Source organism: Myxocyprinus asiaticus, chromosome 3 (assembly GCF_019703515.2).
Source record: "Myxocyprinus asiaticus isolate MX2 ecotype Aquarium Trade chromosome 3, UBuf_Myxa_2, whole genome shotgun sequence".
Taxonomy (NCBI): Eukaryota; Metazoa; Chordata; class Actinopteri; order Cypriniformes; family Catostomidae; genus Myxocyprinus; species Myxocyprinus asiaticus.
In genome coordinates this window covers 30,364,028-30,384,664 of record NC_059346.1, presented here as the reverse complement: position 1 = coordinate 30,384,664, position 20,637 = coordinate 30,364,028, and the positions used below count along the sequence as shown (strand labels likewise).

At 36.1% G+C, this 20,637-nt stretch overlaps 1 protein-coding gene across 3 annotated transcripts in view; it reads left to right on the top strand.

The window, feature by feature from the left end:
- Positions 1–20,637, top strand: part of LOC127417290 (rho guanine nucleotide exchange factor 28-like) — a 98,485-nt gene that overhangs the window by 23,073 nt on the left and 54,775 nt on the right. For all 3 annotated transcript variants that reach the window (XM_051657205.1, XM_051657222.1, XM_051657216.1), the window contains exons 3-7: positions 3,705–3,855; positions 6,605–7,084; positions 14,807–14,990; positions 15,155–15,344; positions 16,503–16,563. In XM_051657205.1, the coding sequence (XP_051513165.1) occupies positions 3,705–3,855; positions 6,605–7,084; positions 14,807–14,990; positions 15,155–15,344; positions 16,503–16,563 (1,066 nt within the window). The remainder of the gene's footprint in view (positions 1–3,704; positions 3,856–6,604; positions 7,085–14,806; positions 14,991–15,154; positions 15,345–16,502; positions 16,564–20,637) is intronic.

The following is a 20,637-nucleotide window of genomic DNA, read 5'->3' as shown; positions in this document are numbered from 1 at the left end:
GTGAATGTGTGCGTATATGTGTTGCTGCACATAGCGGGTCTATTGGTGTGGCATAACTTTTCATGCTTTTTTGTTAGTGAGATTTTGTGTCTCTTCATTTTGTGTCTTATTGAGTTCATACTTGTATTCTGTGTACATTAAAGTACATATTTTAGTACTCAATATTGTGTATAAATCTTCATAATAATTACATTAAAAACTTACGCATTGTGCACTCAAAACATTATTTTAAGATTTACACATTTCAATTTCATAACAAAATTCTATTAAAATTAATTGAGCAACCTTGATAAAAAAAAAAAAATTCAATTCAATTCAATTTGATGGATTTGATATGAAATTGAAATGCATAAATCTTAAAAATAGGCTAAAATATTTTTTAAGTGTATAATGTGCATTTCAATCATTATATAGGCTTTATTTTGAAACTTTGATTAATATATTTCCATATTTCACTGTACATGAAAAGAAGCGATTTGTCAGAAGCGATTGTCAGAATGAGTGTGCAGTGGTGTAAGTGTGTATTTTGAATGGAACATGAAAGTTTGGGTATTCATAGTTTGTCCTAAAACAATACGGCCAAAATAGCAACAAAATAATAATCAAGATGTATGGCCTTATGCTTTAATAATGAGACCAGTTACTGGTTAATCAATCTAACAAATAGCAGTTGTAGGAACTATGATATTAACAACATTTTATTCAGTGCTTTAGGAGCATTGCTACATTTCCCACATTTAAACTTGAACATTTGAACCAAACCACTACAATAACTGTGCTGACTTTGTTCCAGTCTTCCTATGAATCATAATTCATGGGCAAGTACAAAACATCTGCAGTAAAACCGATGTGTTTCAGAACTCTGCTTATTACCAGCACTGACAATTCATTTGTCTCTCAGTACTGCTGATCTGTGACTGCTGCATCTGAGACCAGAAAGACATTAAATTTATGCAAGCATTTATTCTTAACCTAGATTTAATAGCACTTAAAAAAAAAAAAAAAGAGATTTACTTTTCATACAGATGCGATTTAAGATGTGGCTTAATTTGTGCCTGTTAAACCACCCCTTAATGCAAAATTTGCTAAATGCACACCTCTCCATTCAATGCATTGGTTCTGGGTTTACTTAATAGAAAGGTGAACTTTAAAATGAAAACACACCTACTAACATATTTTTTGCAGGAATAATTTACTATCTACACATCTTTTTAGATGGGAAAGCCATTTAGCTCTGCAAAATGTGTCAAAAGTAGTGTTGTTTGATTGTCTGTTAAAATCCTGGTTAAATCTAAGACATTTTAGCAGTAAAGGAGTGGGCTGGTTTAAAGGTTTGTTTCTCTTTAGAGTTTTTGCTTTAAATTTACATTCGGATTTAGATGTCCCTTGTTGTGGTTTATCCAAATTACTATGCAAACAACTCTGTACAGGAGGAGCCCCTATTTCAGTAAACAAGTGAATTTGGAGATACCTGGAACATACCTATGAAGTACATGCAGGCTTGGGGAGGAACGGAATACTTGTAAAGGCGTTACGTAATCAGGATACAAAAAATGTGTAAATGTAATCCATTACAGTTACATAAAAACTCAATGTATTCAGATTGCAGTTACATTTGGTAAAAATTTGGATTACTAGCAGGATTAAAATTTTCAGTATATAAAAAATAAACAAAAGATCCTCCTGACATAAAATGATAAAGACCGCTGCTTGCTTTAGAGTGGTACAGATATGATCAGATGCATGCTGGAGATCTCTTCTGGTTCTCTCTTGTGACTCACGTGAATCTGGTGCCACTTACTGTCGCTTGCACAAATAACACCTGTCTCACATCAACACTGTACTCTCCAAATGAGGTCAAACCATTAAAAGGGCTGTTTCATCGCAATGGCCACTGGAGAAATATTATAATTTTTGTGGAAATTCCAACATTCTTGTCACTTCAATGGAGAAAATGGAAACAACATTACAGTTCAGTGCAATTTATACCTTCCAGCTGTGAAGATGCAGTGATTTTCCAAGGAACCGATACATAATTTATAGAAGCATTTAAAGGTAAGACCCATACGAAAGTCTTGTTAGCTAGGATTGCTAAAATTAGACATAAGTGTTCCCTAATTTCACCGTCAGACTGTCTTTCAATTGTTTTCGCGGAAGCAGGAATACAAGCAGAGAAACGACCACTCCATCAGCAAACGGCCCGTATTCCGGTGCACCGGACACCTTCTGTCGAAACTTTAGTGTGACTTCTCATTTCCATCTTAACTTCAGTTGAAACTCTAAAATTGTTCTCTGAAATGAGTTCATGTTGTAATGACAACTACATTTGGAACAGTATTTCTTTTTTTCTTTGTTGAAAAAAATCCAAATTGTACACATGGTTACCTTAGGTGATGTTCTTATGGGAAAGTGCAATGGATAATTTATCTGATTTTGATACTTAATGTAAATGTATTGTAAAGGAGTTCATAAGCATGGGTGATGGAGAAATACTGGCAAATGTAACATTTGAAAACTCATAGAAAGTAGGAATAAGTAAATCAAAGTTTAAATCTATTTTGATCTATTCTTTAAAACAAGATTTATATTTTTGTTTTTATTTTATTTATTTTTTGTCATTAAAATCCTCCTTAAACATAAACATAGAATCACCCATAAATGTTAGCTGGTGATGTTTGACTGTGGATCATGAGCAAGCAGAGGACAGGCACTGGAGGCACTGCATTAAGAATAATAATAATAATAATAATAATAATGTAGAAGATAGCCTGTGATCCACCTATTGCAGTCAGAAGTTAAAGAATGGTCAGTGCCAATTAGTCTACATGCTAACTGCAAGACATGGCAGAATTAAACTTTGTAGTGTTTTTGAATTTGAGGTATATCCTGTAATATTTTGTTTAATGTTAACCAAGACATAATTCAGTGCATCTGTTCTAACTGTATTTGCTTGAGGAGAAAATAACTATTTTCTGTAACAGATCACCTGATTTGGTTAAAAATTTGGAGTTTTGAACATATTCGGTTTTCTTGTTAAGGAAACAGAGTTCCTGTTTTTCATGTTTTTTTCTTATACTGTATATAATAATAGCTACATCACTCATAACATTATTCAAATATGGGTTGTTTGCATTCAGAAGGCATGATTAAAAGTATTTGAAAAAATATTGCTTTTCTCTTGACTTTCACATGTGCGATCTTGTGGTAACCAAAAAGTAACTAAAAGTAATATGATTACCTTATTTTCTTATTGAGGTAACTGGATTAAGTTACTGAATACATTTTTGTACTAAGTAATCTGTATTTGTAATGGATTACATTTAAAAAGTAACCCTCCCAACCCTGAGTACATGTCATGTCCTAATATAACTTAAGTTTCAGGTCTAAACCAACAATAACTCTGAAACACTGTTTGTGTTGCCAACTTAAGTTTCAGATACTGAGATACAGTGTGTTCCAGCACTCTGTACTATTACCTGCAATAACAAGAAAGTCTCTCTCTCTCTCTCTCTTTTCTCTCTCTCAAACTTTATCCTGTCTGTCATTGTTTCTCTTTCTCTCTTTAGCTTCATTTTCATTTTGACTAATAATTCAATTTCAGAGAACTTCATGAATATTAAGCATAATTTCCATAGTATTTGTCGTAGAATTTTGAAATAATTACTGAATTACTCTCTTTCTCTCTCTCTCTCTCTCTCTTTCAGGGTCAGGTGAAAGTCTTTGTGAAGCTGCAGGTGTCTCAGTGTGTTCAGGAAGAGGCTGACTACTACGTGGTTCTAGTGGGCTCATCCCTTCACCATGTAACCACAGCTTACAGAACTGAGGACCATGGCTCACTTAGATTCACTGTGCCTGGTGAGACACTGAACAAGTCACATGTTGTTATAGGTGCATAATATCAAAAGGGCCTCTTTCTTTGACTGAATGTGTCAGTCTCAAAAAGATCTTTTGACACTTGCAAGGAGATTCCTGACAGGTAAACCGGAATATCACTGGCTTGCTTCTGTTACGGTCAGGTGGTAAAGGAATATGTATTATTAAGGAAACAAATAATTAGAACAGATACCTGAAATAACTGTACTGAAACATACATCTCTGGAAAAAATTAAGAGACCACTGCAAATTAGAAACAAAAAAATAAAAATAATATATAAATAAAAAAAAACATTAGTACTGTGTTGTTATATGAACCTGTTTTCTTTGCATTATTTGAGGTCTGAAAACACTGCATCTTTTTTGTTATTTTGACCAGTTATAATTTTCTGCAAATAAATTCTCTAAATGACAATATTTTTATTTGGAATTGGGGAGAAATTTTGTCAGTACTTTATGGAATAAAACACAAACATTAATTTTACTCAAGCACATACCTATAAATAGTAAATCCAGAGAAACTGATAATTTTGCAGTGGTCTCTTAATTTTTTCAGAGCTGTATATGCGCTGATGTTACTTGACGGTTTTAAGTGTCGGTGAAGATAAAAATCAGTCAGTGGGAAAAGGATTTTTTCCTGCAATATGCATTTCCAGTGTGCTGATAACATCCTGTTTTTGTATTGTGACTTGCCATGTGACGTTAAGCACGACATTAACCCAAGAGAGTATTGTGATGTACAAATATTTTCCTAACCTTACTGCCAGCAATTGTGCAGCAATTTTGAATCTTTTTTTTTTTTTTTTTTTTTTAAGATTTCAAAAAATGGTTTGAACACAATTTTCTCTCTGTGTATGTCCTATTGCAAAAGGAAGTTCAAGCAGGGCATTTAGATGGAATAGAGCTGTTCAGCTTGTAGTCCAAAAACCCGGAAGAGAATTCACCATGGGTTCCCTCTGGATTTTCCTATGGGTTTTGTAATGGAGTTTTTGGACTTATGAATAATATAAGGTCTGTTGTAAACATTACTTGACAAAGCGTGGACGTTTTGTTCTACAACATAAATTACACACAGTCATACCTCAAACATGAATTTTGAAGCCGCCGTGTGTTTAAAAAAAAAAGTATATAATTCAATAGGGCTTCAAATTCACGTTTAAGGTATGACTGTGTAATTTATGTTGTAGAACAAAACATCCACGTTTCGTCAAGTAATGTTTACCACAGACCTCATTTTACTCATAAGTTCAAAAACACCATTATAAAAACCCATAAGAAAAGCTATTGTCCTTTTTAAAATAGCCAGTGGCCTCTAGTTGAAGACACATCGCAGGGGATGGTGTCATCAATATTTTTGATATATTTTCCCCATGGAGAGACTGTAAATTTTAAATGTCTATATCTGCTAAACATTTTTCCCCCCTTTTTTCCCCCAAACTCAATTTTAATGGGGTATTTAAACAATAGAATGTCAACAATTGTAGAAAATATATGATATTATGGTCCTTTTAAAGGGAATTTTAAATATTAAAACAAGAAGTCTTCATATTGTACAACCACAGTTCACAGTGGCTCACCTTCTCAATTCTTTAGTTAAAGGGTTAGTTCACCCAAACATTTCTCTTCATTTACTTACCATAATGCCATCCCAGATGTGTATAACTTTCTTTCTTCTGCTCAACACAAATGAAGATTTTTAGAAGAATATTTCAGCTCTTTAGGTCCATACAATGCAAGTGAATGGTTACCAAAAATGTGAATGTCTAAAAAGCATATAAAGGCAGCATAAAAGTAATCCATAAGACTCCAGTGGTTAAATCTGTTTCTCACCCACACTTATCATATAGCTTCAGAAGATATAGATTTACCACTGGAGTCTTATTAATTACTTTTATGCTGCGTGTATGTGCTCTTGGAGCTTCAGAGGTTTGGTCACTATTCACTTGCATTGTGAGGACCTACAGAGCCAACACACTCTTACGGCGAAACCGTCAGGATACGTACGATTTTTCTAAATTAGGCTAATTCGAATGATATTGTGCAACTGCACTCGTTTGAATTCCTACGACTTTCACTACAGCCAGTGACGTCGCTGGACATCGTTTCCATCTAATACATGACAGTTACTTGCTTCTGTCACACACAACAGCTTCTTGTCATGTTTACACACTCTACTGAATGGTTAAGTTTAGATAAGGGGCTTGGGTAAGGGCATAATATTAATAAGTATGTCCTTAACGCCTCATGTGCGGAACTCGTGCTTACGTCCGCATTAGACATCGGGGAATTTGCACATGATGAAGTCGTACGAGTTTATATAAACAACATGGTGTGAGACCATACGAAATAGTCAACTCGTAAATTATGTACGATTTTTCATGAGATCGAGTTGACAGAGCTGAAATATTCTTTTAAAAATCAGTGTTTATGTTCTGCAGAAGAAAGAAAGTCATACACATCTGGGATGTCATGAGTGTGAGTAATTGAGTATTTTCATGTTTGGTGAACTACTTTAATCTGTCACGTTTAATAGTAAATAAATAGCTAATAAAAAAATATACATGTACTTAGATATATGTATTCAATTCTTATTAACCAGTCTTTATAATTTGCCATGTTTGATGAGCTGTCTTACCTAACTTTAATCACCAATAAACAAATTATATAGTGTACATACTGTATATTAAACAAAGTATTGTTCGACTAGCCCAAACCTTTTTCCTCCATCAAGGTCACGATGTTCCAGAGAAAGTATCTGTGGAGGTGTTCTGCTGTGTGGAGGACAATATCAGCCCACTCTCACATACAGGAGAACTCTTTCTGGAATACAAACGGGACGAGGCTCAAGAGGCAGCAGACATGCTAATGACCATTGAACCCTTGACATCCAGCAGTCATCAGGACATCCTAAGGAAATTCTGCCTAGAGAAAGAGCACAATCATTTAGATAAGACTGGCCAGCTCGGGACAGATGGGATTTGTGATCCAAAGGAATTATTTCAATTTAAAAGACTAGCAGAAACAAAACAGGGACTCAATATTTGCGAGCAGGGGATTTACAGCCTGAAAGAAGATTCAGCAGCCTCGGAGTTTGATTCAGAGCACAATTGCACAGTTGGAAATCACAGTTCTATTGATGTGAAGATTACACAGGCCATGGCTAACTTGCACTTATTGGGTTGGGACAGCCAAGCTAGACAGGAGAAGCAAGGTCAGTCAGTTTTGCTCTTTTTTTTTTTTTTTTTTTTCACCTGATTCTGATCATTATGTACTCAATTTGGCAAAATCTTTCAACAAATTAGTTCTCAGAACAAAGAGCACTTCAAAGCACCATAACCTAGACTGTCATAATATTCATGTGACTTGTATTTTGTAAAAATATATTAGCTTTCTGAAACAGATTCTTGTGACCTTTCATGACACCTAACAAATTTTACAAATCAGATATGGCTTTGTTATACAAATTACATTCAGAACATGCAGAAATGTTTTGTAACTAATTTGTTTTTTTGTGAGGGGTTTAAACATCTGGAGCTCTGCACTATAATTGTAATGGCTTTGTAGTGGAATAGGGCACAATTCTACAACCCTTTAGTTACAACTGAGTTACTCTAAGTAATCGTGTTTTGTATTCACTTTGAAGATGGACTCGTGAAGGTTAGTGGTTCTGAATCCGTGGGCCAATTTGCACTGCCATGAGCAGGGTTGGGGAGTAACGAAATACATGTAACGGGAATACGTATTTAAAATACAAAATATAAGTAACTGTATTCCACTACAGTTACAATTTAAATCATTGGTAATTAGAGTACAGTTACATTCAAAACGTATTTTGATTACTGAAGAGATTACTTTGTATTTTATTGTCATTTTTTTCATTTAATATTTAGTCCTTTCAGATGGAAAACATTTATACATATAAATGATGCGATCCAAAGTGCATTTGAACAGCGGTGAGACACTTTCTTATGATGTGTTACATTCATACGAGCAGACAGAGAAGTAAGTTTGAAGTAAGTTTGGAGTACAAGAAATAGAAATAAACCTTGTGTAAATTGTCAGCTGTATGCTAAGCTAAAATGCTATTTCTAGCCATTTTACATGCACGTGTTACCAGGCATGATCATATTTTTTTTATCAAGAATATTCACATTGGATCATAATTTCTATTAAGTCCTTTGATATTAGGGCAAAAATAATATTCTTGATAAACATTTTTGTACTGTTTTCCTGTAAAAATATCTAAAAATCCTTAAAACAAGATCAATTTGATTTATCTTGTTTTAGAAACAACACTACATAAGATATTTAGGTTTTTCAGAGAATGCATTTTTAACATGTGTATTTTGTCTTACTGTACTGGCAGAGTTTTTATAGTCAAAACAAGTGAAAAAATCTACCAGTGCTGAAGAAGTAATCCAGAGTATTTAGAATATGTTACTGACCTTGAGTAATCTAACAGAATACGGAAGAATGTATTCTGTAATCTGTAGTGGAATACATTTCAAAAGTAACCCTCCCAACCCTGGCCATGAGTCTAAAAGGGCTGTTCAAACAACACTCCTTGTGTCTGTTTTTTCAGCTATTCATGCCATAAGTGCCAAATTGTTCAGACGCCATCACATTAAGAAATTCAACTTTTAAATAACATGTCTCAAGACCCCTGCATTATGTTGCACTCTGTCCAGATGTTTTTAACACAAGAACACTAACCTTGAGAGTAAGACATGAGAATGGCACTGTATATAATCTCATTTGTTACATATGAAAAGCAAAAACTGACCTTGAATTCTGACTTTGAAAAGGTTTGTGTGCAGAAACTGTCTTGGATCAGTGTAGTTAAAACTGGAGAGGGTGGATCAATAAACTGTGATTTAATTAAATAGTTTAAGATTTTCAACCAAAACAATCTGCTATTTTTTAACCTAATTTTTCGGATTCATGGTTCCATTGGGGATTTCCTGCTCAACCTCATGAGGAAACTGATATTGCATCAGAGAAGTCAATCAAGAAGAGTGCTTGGAGCAAACAGCAGCATGCTTCTCATGTGATGAACAGTCAAAAACAGTGATATAGACTAAAATAGTAAACAGTAATATAGTTTGTGTGTCTGATGTCCACATCAGACATGAGAGTTTATTTTCCTTCTTTCTTATGTCTTCAGAGTCACGAGTTTCAGCAACAGCTGGAATATTGCTTATGGAACACAGTATTTCATTACATTTATTTCATTGTAGTTAGTAAACAATTGTTTTTATGTGCTTTTTGGGATGTGTTCAGATTTGTATGGGAGCACCTTTGTGTGTATTCAGAAGCATAATTTGATTTACTTTTTGCTTAGCCATATTTAATTACAGTACGATTATTCATCTGAATTTGGAAGACATACACAGAGTAAATATAATTCCGATTGATCCTCACATGTATAATAGAAAAAAAAAAAAAAAAAACCCACGTACAGAACATTGAAAATACAGAAATTCTGATGCTGCTCTTAGATATAACTTTCAGTCTTTAATAAAGACTGTAGATTGAAATATTTTATATATAAAGAAATTGTGTATACAGGTATATCTGTATATTAGGGCTGTCAATTTAACGTATTAATTCAGTGCGATTCATTATATAAAAAATAATGTGTAATTTGTTTTTACAAATTTAATCATGTCCACCATAGGAGTCCCCGAAGGAATATTCCTTCTATATGAGCAATTCAAGCATGAAGATAAACTAGTTTTCTCTAGGGGAAGTAAGAAAAAACTCACTGTATAGGCAACGCGCAGCTTAAACAGACAGAGAACAAACCTCTCTTACTGAGAGCAGACAACACAAGATGAGAACACAGCTTGATGGAGCGCAAATCCAAAGGCAGGGATCTCAAGACGTGTTTTTCTAAGTTTAAAACTTTAACTTGACACAGTGACCTAAAAACGGTATGTTTTTGACAATGCAACAGAGATGCTCCAAAAGCATCCGTCTGACACAGGTGTACATTGACACGTCCTTAGACAAGCAGTTATAATATATCTCGGACTGATTGACGAATTCAATTGCAAAAACTGGATTGCTGTGAACTTTAGGCCAATAATAGACTTATGTTCAATAATATGGAAATAAAAAATATATTGCATTATAAAGCCACATTTTGTATTTTTCTTTTTTTTTTTTAATGCTTCACTTGTGTGCCAAAATAATGTAATGCATTTTTATTATCTGTATTTTTTTTTATATTATAATATAAATTGTATTAAGAATTATTTAAATATAATTATTTAATCATTATACAGTATATTGAATTATTGATATTTGAGGGGCTTTCTCAGTAAATATGTATGCGATTAATTTCAAATAATTATATTAATTAATCGGCATACCCTGTAATTAATTTGATAAAAAAAACAGCCCTACTATATATATTTTTATTTGTTCATGGATTTTCTTGTTTTTTTGTGAAATACAGTGCTGTCACTGTAGCGTAGCTGTCGCTATGTTCTGGAGCACTGTGGGAGCTGGAATGGATACTGTGCCCATTCCATCATGGGACATTTAACTAATTTCTTAAACAGTGAGAAGAGAGAACGATTTAAAGAATGTCTGTAGTGCACACAGGGCCCCTTACATAACACTAACGATTGTCTGTGGTAAATTGCATGGCCGAATTAGCGTTCATTTCATTGCTTTGTCTGTAGAACGGCGTGTCAGCTTCAATTAATGACTGGACTTTTTAGCAACATTCTTGGTACTCTTAGGGAAAGCCATTTTTCCCAAAAGTGATGCACAATGTGTTATTATTACTACTCTGAATGTATCAAAACCACTGGGACAATTTTATATTTATTTGTTTATCTAATGTTAAAAATTTAAAATTCCTCTTTTCTCTTTTGGTATTGTGCTTAGATGAACAGTTTTAGCTAAATGTACCAATATCTAAATTTCACCAAGAAAGCGAACCAAGCGAGTCAGGTTTCTGCAAGTTCTCGCAAAATATATAAGTAAAGATATCATAAAAGAGCAGTTGGATCTTGTTGTGAAAATGCTGCCTCACCTAGCTGACACTCCTCTTTTCGATCAAAACAGTATCATGCATGTTAAACTACCCATAGTCAATATGAGCGAAGAATCACAGACATCTGTTCAATCTGTTTCTTTGTGTATTGTGTTTTACGAACACACCACTCCGGTTTACTAAAGTCCCCTCTTTGTCTGTCGATTTTACTGTCTGTTTGCTAAAGTTTGTCTGTCAACACCTTGCAAGGTGTCCTAAGTTTGACTGAGTAAGGACAAAGAAAATGATCCCACACCTGTAAAAAAAACTTCATCTGCTGGATTCTTTTTATCCTGAATATCCTGAATTTCATTCATATGAAGATGAGATAATTGTCTATGCTGAGTCAGTTTGTTAGAAATCATTTAGATTTTTTTTTGTGTGAGAGAAGGTAGTGTGATGACCTTACAGGCAGGTTTTGACGTCAGTTCTCCTCATGTTTCCATTATAGGCTTATTTGCAACTCATGCACAAACGCACACTGAAACATTACTAAGCACTTAGAAATAAGATATCATGCCTTACATAGTGCAGTGAAGAGAGAACATGTGCAAAGTGCTCGTCATTTGTGTTTGTCTCTCTACTGCATGTTTATCACCTGATGTTGAAGGTGCAGATTAGCTATGTGATTGAACTTTCAATGGTGAAAGGTCTATATTTTTTACAGGGTTACACCTGATTACCACTGCTTAGAGACAAAGCACTGATGTGTTCACACAAATGGCAAACAACATTTTGTTTGTATCTGACTGTTAATATACAATATTAGATTTTTGTTTTGGTGTGCCAACTTGGTAACTGACTCCTACTCCTACTTGAGACATATGAAGCAAGTTTATTTGTGTGGAACCCCTAACTGTAATGTGAGTTTTTCTCTAGCGTTTTATCACCTGATTAGTGCCAAGTTCTAGTTTGCTGTGTTATATGCTACAATAATATGTAATAGTGTTGTAGAGGCAGTAATTGTGTCTTTGTGGCTTTTGTACTTTGTTTTTGTATTGTAGTGATGTTCGGTGGTATTTTTGAAGTGCAATGGCAGACTGTAGACTATAGTGTTTTTTTGGGTGCCGACTGCACTGTGCAGTGATGTACTAGAATAGTGTAAAACATTATATTATACAATGTAAATGTAACAATTTAAGCCCGACGTGGTCTTCTGCTGTTGTCGCTAGAGCCCGACTGATATTGGATTTTTGAGACCGATACCGATTTTAGAGAGGAAAAATTCACCGATTACCGATATGGTGGCCGATATATTTAATTTTTGAGCTGGAATGAAAACAGACCTTTTCTATGTGGATTTTTCACCGATTTTGCACAGATATGACTATGCATAGGTACTCAGAAGGCTGCTTTCTCAAACAAATATTTTTATCAAAGAATATTTGACATTATTATTATACAATGTCAACAAATTCTAGAAAAGAACACTGAGAAAATAAAGAATAAATAAAAATACAATAAATAGCTTAAACATCAGTACTGTATGTTTAGTATGTCAATTTCTGACCATTTAAATAAAGAATAAATAAAAATAAAACAAATAGCTAAATAAACATCAGTACTGTTTAGTATCAGTCAAATGCTGACCGTTTAAATAAAGAATAAATAAAAATAAAATAAATAGCTAAATAAACATCAGTACTGTTTAGTATCAGTCAAAGGCTGATTATATTAATACTGCCAAGTCAAGATAAACAGATAAGCAGCGGTGTTACACTGTATTCTGCTATACAAGTTCAGGGGAAACTTTCAACGGTGGAAAACCAGACTTCTAAATATTACATTTTATAAATGCAACGATTGGAATTGTTCAGTTGAAGGGGGTACCAAACTGTGAATCCTGAACAAAACAGTTTGGTGAATACATGTTTACTCATTAGCTTCCACTCAGCTGACAACAATGAAAATAGCTACGTGCTTAGCTAGTTAGCTATAAGCTTGTTGTCACGGAGAGTAAAAGATGGACATTGTTTATTTTACTTTCCAGCACTGTGTCTCACCAACTAGGTAACAACATAGTATGAAATCAACACTCATCCGGCACAATCCACCACTGCACCATTGTCTGCTGAGCTGCAAAAAGATGCTCTGATGTTTACCTTTCTGCTAATCTGCTACATTACTGACTGCACTGACAAAGTATAGCTGGCTAACAGCAAACAGACATGAGTGACATGGTTGTCAGGGACAAGGTTAATGTTATATTAGTAATATTGAAAGGGGAAAATGATGGGGTCATTGTTTATTAAGTTTCCAGTAAGTTAACTTACCGAGACACCGCTCAACTCCGCCCTGTCAACAGAGCCACCGTCTGCTCAGCTCTGTAAACAATGGAGTCGGAGCGCGCTCTGCTGGACAAACTACGCTATGACAGCAATTCTAAAGCATTGTTTTTTGCATTATATGTTCTGAATTTTTTTTTTCATATCGGCGCATATCCATAAAATATACGCCAATATATTGGTGAAAGGCTAATATCGGCCGATAATATCAGCCAACCGATATATCGGTCGGGCACTAGTTGTAGCCCATCCGCCTCAAGGTTCGATGTGTTGTGCATTCTGAGATGATATTCTGCTCACTACAATTGTACAGAGTGGTTATCTGAGTTACCGTAGCCTTTCTGTCAGCTCAAACCATTCTAGCCATTCTCCGTTGACCTCTCTCATCAACAAGGCATTTCTATTTGCAGAACTGCCGCTCACTGATTTTTTTGTTAGTTTTTGTTTTTGGCACCATTCTGAGTAAACTTTAGAGGCTGTTGTGCGTGAAAATTCCAGGAGATCAGCAGTTACAGAAATACTTAAACCATCCCATCTGGCACCAACAATCATGCCACGGTCAAAATCACTGAAATCAAAATTTTTCCCCATTCTGATGGTTAATGCGAACATTAACTGAAGCTCCTGACCCCTATCAAATGATTTGATGCATTGCACTGCTGCCACACGATTGGCTGATTAAATAATCGCATGAATAAGTAGGTGTACAGGTGTTCCTAATAAAGTGCCCAGTGAGTGGATACAAGTTATTAACTGATCTTGAATCTGTGGATTGGGTTTAAAGCTCCTGTATATGATTTCTGCGGGACTAGCAATACCAAATGAAATTGCAAAAATAATAATCCCAAACACTCCCTCGGTATCCATTGCTCAGACAAGCAGGTAAATATGCCTTAAACTCACACCATTGTGTAAAGTTGGCAGTGAGCCACCTCCAATTATTCTGATAGGCCAAAATGTGACAAGTGTGATTTCTCAGTGTAAATATTTAAACAGAAATGAATGAGAGGCCATGCTATTTTTTGAATATAGACATGACTGAAGGCCGCTGTTAGGTATGATGCTAAGCTGTGGCTTTATTCACAGTATGGCACAGCCTCGAGTGACCACATTTACCACATGATAAAAAATTATTAAAACATTAATGACACAAATGTTTATTACATTTTTTTAAATATATATGAGTAAAATCATTAAATGCTATCCTTCCGCTGTTGCTATGCAGTAAAAATAACGATCAGCTATGGGTGCTGCCATAGGCGGATAGTGAAGCACCCTGTCTACACCAGGTGTCAAAAGCAAATAGATCCAATTATAATCAATTAAGATGTCTACACTGGAAGCGCCTGTTGTGGCGTGCCACGTGCCGTCCAGGAGCGCCAACAGTGAATGCATGCCCCGTTCTATTGGTGACGCGTTGCAGAGCTTCTCCAGCATCTTTATTATCCCGTCCGTCTGAAATAAATGATTTTACTAGCCAAAATCACACACTTTAATCTTTTTGTTTCTTGCATATACTCGTGTCTTTTGATACTTCATTTTATTATGTCTTGTAGTACAGGAGTTCCCAGCTCTTATCCCTTTGCATTCTCTTTTTTTCCAGATCTCCTTCACAGAGGAACTCCTCTACATGTTGCCATCCGTTTGGGGTTCCCCCACCTCAGTCACTTCCTCCTCCAGGCGTCTGAAGGTCAGAGGATGGTTCCCATACCCAAAGAGGAAGGAGAGAGTCCTCTCACACTGGCTCAAAAGCATGGAGACCCAGCACTAATCAGTACTTTAACAGAGTGAGTCACTTCCTCCAGCCTTACACAACACACTATTATTAAATCAGTTCAGTAAAGATCCATTAACCACTGATGTGTCACCTCAGTGATGCTATTGATCCAGTGTACAGTAACAGCTGAGTTTTATGTGTCTTGTGACTAACTTATCATAATGTAATGATCAGCCCCTCGAGTTGCAGTGCGTGGAGGCCCTTGTGGATGTGTCAGATCTGGGCTGATGGCTCCCACCAGCTCCGTTTCTGCACTGTCACTGACTCTATTAGCCTGACTGTGAGACATAACACACAAACAGATGCACCAGGCAGCATCCAGCTATACAGAAAGAAGAGCAGAGAGCCGGATACACTCATACAGGTGAGTTTATATTTGCATACATTGACGCAAGCTTATAGCGTTATGAGCACACACATTTTAGGAAAATATTTCTTTGTTTTGTGTCTTCTCAGCTCTCTAAAGTATGTAAAAAGCTTATGATTGTTGTTTATGAAGGGAAGGAGTGATAAAACACAACAATACCAATAAACAAAAAGAAAAAAGAAACAGGAACAAATGACTTATTTAACTAATATTTAGATATTATCTTCGAGCTGTAATGCCAGAAATATTGACTACTAAATTACACTAAGATTTGTAAGCCTAAAGGCTGGTATCACATTGATTGGTTCTCTTTTCAAAACCTTGGACTTTGGTTTTTCGGGCTAAAACAGAGACATAGATTAATCAAAGTACTGTATAATAAGTACTATTTATGACAGTAAATTTAACAATAACATTTATGATGTTATTAGAAACAGTCATTTTTTTGGAACCACAGAAGTGTTTGTAATCAGTCAGGTGAAGCATGTAATTTCGGTGCCACTAGCGGTTCCAAACAGAATTGTAAAAATAATTAGAAAATGGAGGAAAAGTTATTTTATAAATTGGTTACTCAAGGACTCCCTCCATCATCACTTGTGCAGCCAAACAGGTCATCCCACCCAATACTCACGCCATTGGTTGACCTATTGCTGTGTCAGCTCCTGAAACAAACGGAGTAATGTTGAAAGCACCACAGACCGACAGTGTTTACATTCTTTGGGCAAAATCAATCAACAAAAGTCTACTTATAGTTTTGTATGCACTTTAAGCTAAGATAGGAGAAATATTTAACACTGAAAAATTTTACACATTACCTTTAGGATTCCTGGTAAAATTATGCCCAGTTATAAGCAGTATAGAGCAAGTTACAGGAGAACAATGTGTGAAAAAGTGTTTTTAAGATTGTAAGTTACTTTATTCATAAAGTTGGAATCCTTTATTACAGTTAACAGCAGTTTTTATTGCATGAGAAGCAGACTAGTATTTCACATTCACTGTTGACAGATGGAACAAGATAATGTGTGGAATCTAAACACAGTGGGGCTAATTTGGAATCAGCTTTCTCTTTTTGAAGAGAAAAACCGTTTTCCCTCTAATGCCAAAACACAAATCTGATTCTATATCAGCCCTCTGAGTCTGACACGTGTATTACAGGTGAGGCAACTGAGAGAGCCTTCTGAGGGGAGCACCAACAGACCTGATTTATGTGACGTAGGTGAGTACTTAAATAAGATGTCTGAATATCTGTGTCAACATTTTTTGCCCTTGTTAGCAAAAATGAACTAAATCCAGTTATTAAGCTGAAAAATGCAACTGCAGTATGTGGTTTCAAATGATATTTGTGGGTTTCTGGAAATTAGATGCAAGCCTTGTGGTGAGAAGCAACACTGGGCAAATAAACATAAGATCAACCTTGGCCATAATGTTCACTTCAGTATTTTTCACGTGGTTTTATTCCTTCTGTCTTGTGTTTATTTTATTACTAGTTTCTATATTTTTCTCTCTCCAAGGTCTTTTCACATTTCATCATGCAGATGTGATTAATGTTCTTCTCTTTTGGCTTTCACTTAACCTCTGCACTCCTCCTGTTATTCTTGATTGCTTCCCTCTTCTTGACCCCAACTCTCTCTGTCTCTCTGTCTCTCTGTCTGTCTGTCTGTCACTGTGAGTTAGGTCTGGCAGAGTTGTTAGAGTACATTAGATGAATTTGGCTCACTCAGGAGGACATTGAGATAGAATGTGGGATGTGTACACATACTCAAATGTACACACACTCTCTCTCTCTCTCTCTCTCTCTCTCTCTCTCTCTCTCCACACACACACACACACACACACACACACACACACACAGAGTGCTCTTTGTGAGGGACCTCCGGCTGGTTTCCCAAACATGTCCAGTATGAGGAAAAAATTTCTCCTGGGTGGGCTGGAGAGAGAGACACTATATGTTTGGGAGTGGTAGTGAAATAATCAGCCTACAGTTGAACTTTTATAAAGAGTTACACAGAAGATTTAAGTTATGTACAGTGTATATTCTTTTCCAACAACATGACCACATGGGAAGTCGGCATGTTACTTCCAAATGTCGGTCCCATTATGCCATTAAGCACTATCTCCCATTAGGCATTTTTGCCTAGGTTCAAGTGTGTTTACCTTCTTTTGTGGCACGACTGAAAGCGCCAGCAACGTAGGAGAACCAGGTTCATTGAAACCAGGAAGTAATTGCGTTTACAAATCGGTTACAAGCGCAATTCGGAGGTTTTTTTTCCCTCTAAGATTGCATTTCTACTCCACTGATGGTTAGGTTTAGGGTTGGGATTTGGGTATGGGGATAGATTTAATACAATATGCATTCCTCTTCACTGTATTAAATCATTTACAGCTAAAAACAACTCGGTATATAACTCGCTTTTGTCACCCCCCGTGAGAATTTCACATGGAAACTGCAACTCACACGTGCCTTTATATTCAAAAACACTTCCTGCTTTGGACCCTGGGAGCAGTGATTTTAATTTTGGTAAGCACACACAGAGTTTATCTCGAGAAAAGTCAACCTACTGTTTCCGAATTTACTGTGAGATCAGTCTGGTTCCAAAACCTAGTAAGCAGCCTTGCTGCCTAATGCTTACATAAGCAGCTACCTTCTTTAAGGCAACATCCTAACTGTCATGGAGCCTCTTAAGTGACCGAGTTGGAACAGCAACTTTGCATGCCACACTTGTTGTAATGCTTTCTGTGGTTGCCTTCTCTGTGAAGGACACTGCCTTAGAATTTGGCCAAAACAAGATATCTTAAGAGGGAGTGTAATTACGATGCCTACCTATTAGAACAGCCTTCATGTCAGGAGTGCACCTGTGTTGCCTTAAAATGTTGCCTACGTAGGTAGCACACTAGGTTTTGGAGCCGACAGAGAGATTGCCAGCTTGATGTGTTGACAGCAGGAGCCCTGGCAGGTTTAGCGTCTGTGACCCCATGACCTTAATGTACAGACACTTCCTGTCATTGCTCACTATGGAGATTGATGCCTTGGTTTTGAACCGAAAGGTGTGTTTGTGCTTGTTGGTGACTTTTTTCCTTTTCAACTTGGTGGGTCTCATTAACTAACCATGCATACACACATATTTGTGCGTGAAATATCTCTCTCTCAATCTGTCTTTCTCTCTCTGTCTCTCTCTTTATATATATATATATATATATATATATATATATATATATATATATATATATATATATATATATATATATATATATATATATATATACATATCTATCTATACATATACATATCTGTCTATATATATATATATATATATATATATATATATATATATGTCTGTCTATATATATATATATATATAATTTCAGACATTTTGTTATGTTGCAGCCTTATGCTAAAATGCTTTATTTTATTTTCACATCATTCTATACTCCATACCCCATAATGACAAAGAAAAAACAGATTTTCAATATGTCACACATAAAACTCTGAACCCTCAACCAAAATTCTTAGATCTTAACACACCACCATAAAATATGGGTTGTGTTTCTATCTTCTGATTGGAATTGCCAGAAGGTGGGTATGTCTTTCAGACCAAGCCTATACAATCTAGAGGGGGTCTAATAGAATCGATGTAAAATCTTAAATTGCGTAAGTCGCACCCTTGCATCTCTAGATGTAGACTTGTCATTTTTTAGAATCCTAGCCCACACTACCTCCTCCAATACCAAGTTTAGATCTTTCTCCCATAATCTCTTGAGAGAAGCCAAAGCTCCATCCCCAGACTCTGAATTAGCAGGGAGTAATACACTGATGCCTCGTGACCTTTTCCAAAAGCAGTAATCACCACTCCCACAGTATCTGCCACTTTAGGGGGGTGTATGCTACTCCCAAAAATAGTACAGAGCAGGTGGCGCAGCTGTAAATACCTAAAGAACTGAGACCTGGGAATCCCAAAATGTTGAACCATATTTTCAAAGGATCTCAACACTCCACTCTCATATAGGTCACCGAGCGTATTAACCTCCCTCTCAATCCACTCTGTCCAGCAGAAAGGGGACTTATTAATACATAATTCTGGGTTCAGCCATATGCTCAAAGCTACATTTATATAAATGTCCGAATTAAACACTCTGGACACTTTTGTCCATACTGAATGCAAATGCGATATAGCGGGGTGTAACTTAACTTCTCCGGTTAGTTTGATAAGAATGGCTTTGCAGTGGCGAAATAGGGGCAAGAACTTCCTGTTCAATACAAAACCAGGGCAGGGCTCTCTCAGGTGGAAGCGACCAATGAGCCAAATATCTGAGACTGAATGCATAATAATAAAACAAAATCTTAGGAAGGCCTAGCCCACCTTTGTCAGTCGACCTATGCAACTTACTGAAATGTAATCTGGGACGTTTACCATTCCAAATGAAGGACTTAACTATGCTATCAAATTGCTTGAAATAAGAGAGGGGGACATCTGTTTATGTCTACATCTACATCTGCTAGTGATTGTAGCAGGTAGTTGAATTTTGGAATAGAATTAATTTTAATAACATTAACCTTCCCAATCATAGATAAATGTAATGAAGCCCACCTGCCCACATCGCTCGAAAACCTTTTTATTAAAGGGTCAAAATTAACTCTAAATAAATCACACAAATTTGCTGGGAATAAAATACCTAAATACTTAATGCCCTGTTTGGGTTACTGGTAAGCACCCGGCTGAAAAGCCGTTACCGGGCAGTATGCTCTCAGAGCCAAAGCTTCGGGTTTAGACCAGTTAACTCTGTATCCTGAGAACTTAGAAATGGAACGAATAATTATGTGGAGGCAAGGCATAGATCTAGTGGGGTCGGAGACGAATAATAAAATATCATCTGCGTAAAGCAAAAGCTTATGCGCCACACCTCCTGCCATCACCCCTGGAAAATCCTCCTTTTTTTATCGCGGCTGCTAATGGTTCCAGGGCAAGACAGAACAATAATGGGGAAAGAGGGCAACCCTGCCGGGTGCCCCAATCCAGAGTAAAATAACCTGAAATTAATCCATTTGTTTGTACCGCCGCTACCGGGTGTCTATAAAGTAACTTAATCCATCCAATAAAAGTATTCCCGAACCCGTACATTTCCAAAACCTTAAAAAGATAATCCTGTTCTACCATATCAAATGCCTTTTCGGTGTCAAGTGAGATGGCAGCGACCGGAGTCTGATCATTCACCACTGACCACATCATATTGATGAAACGCCTAATGTTACCAGAAGAGCTATGGCCCCTAATAAACCCCACCTGATCTATAT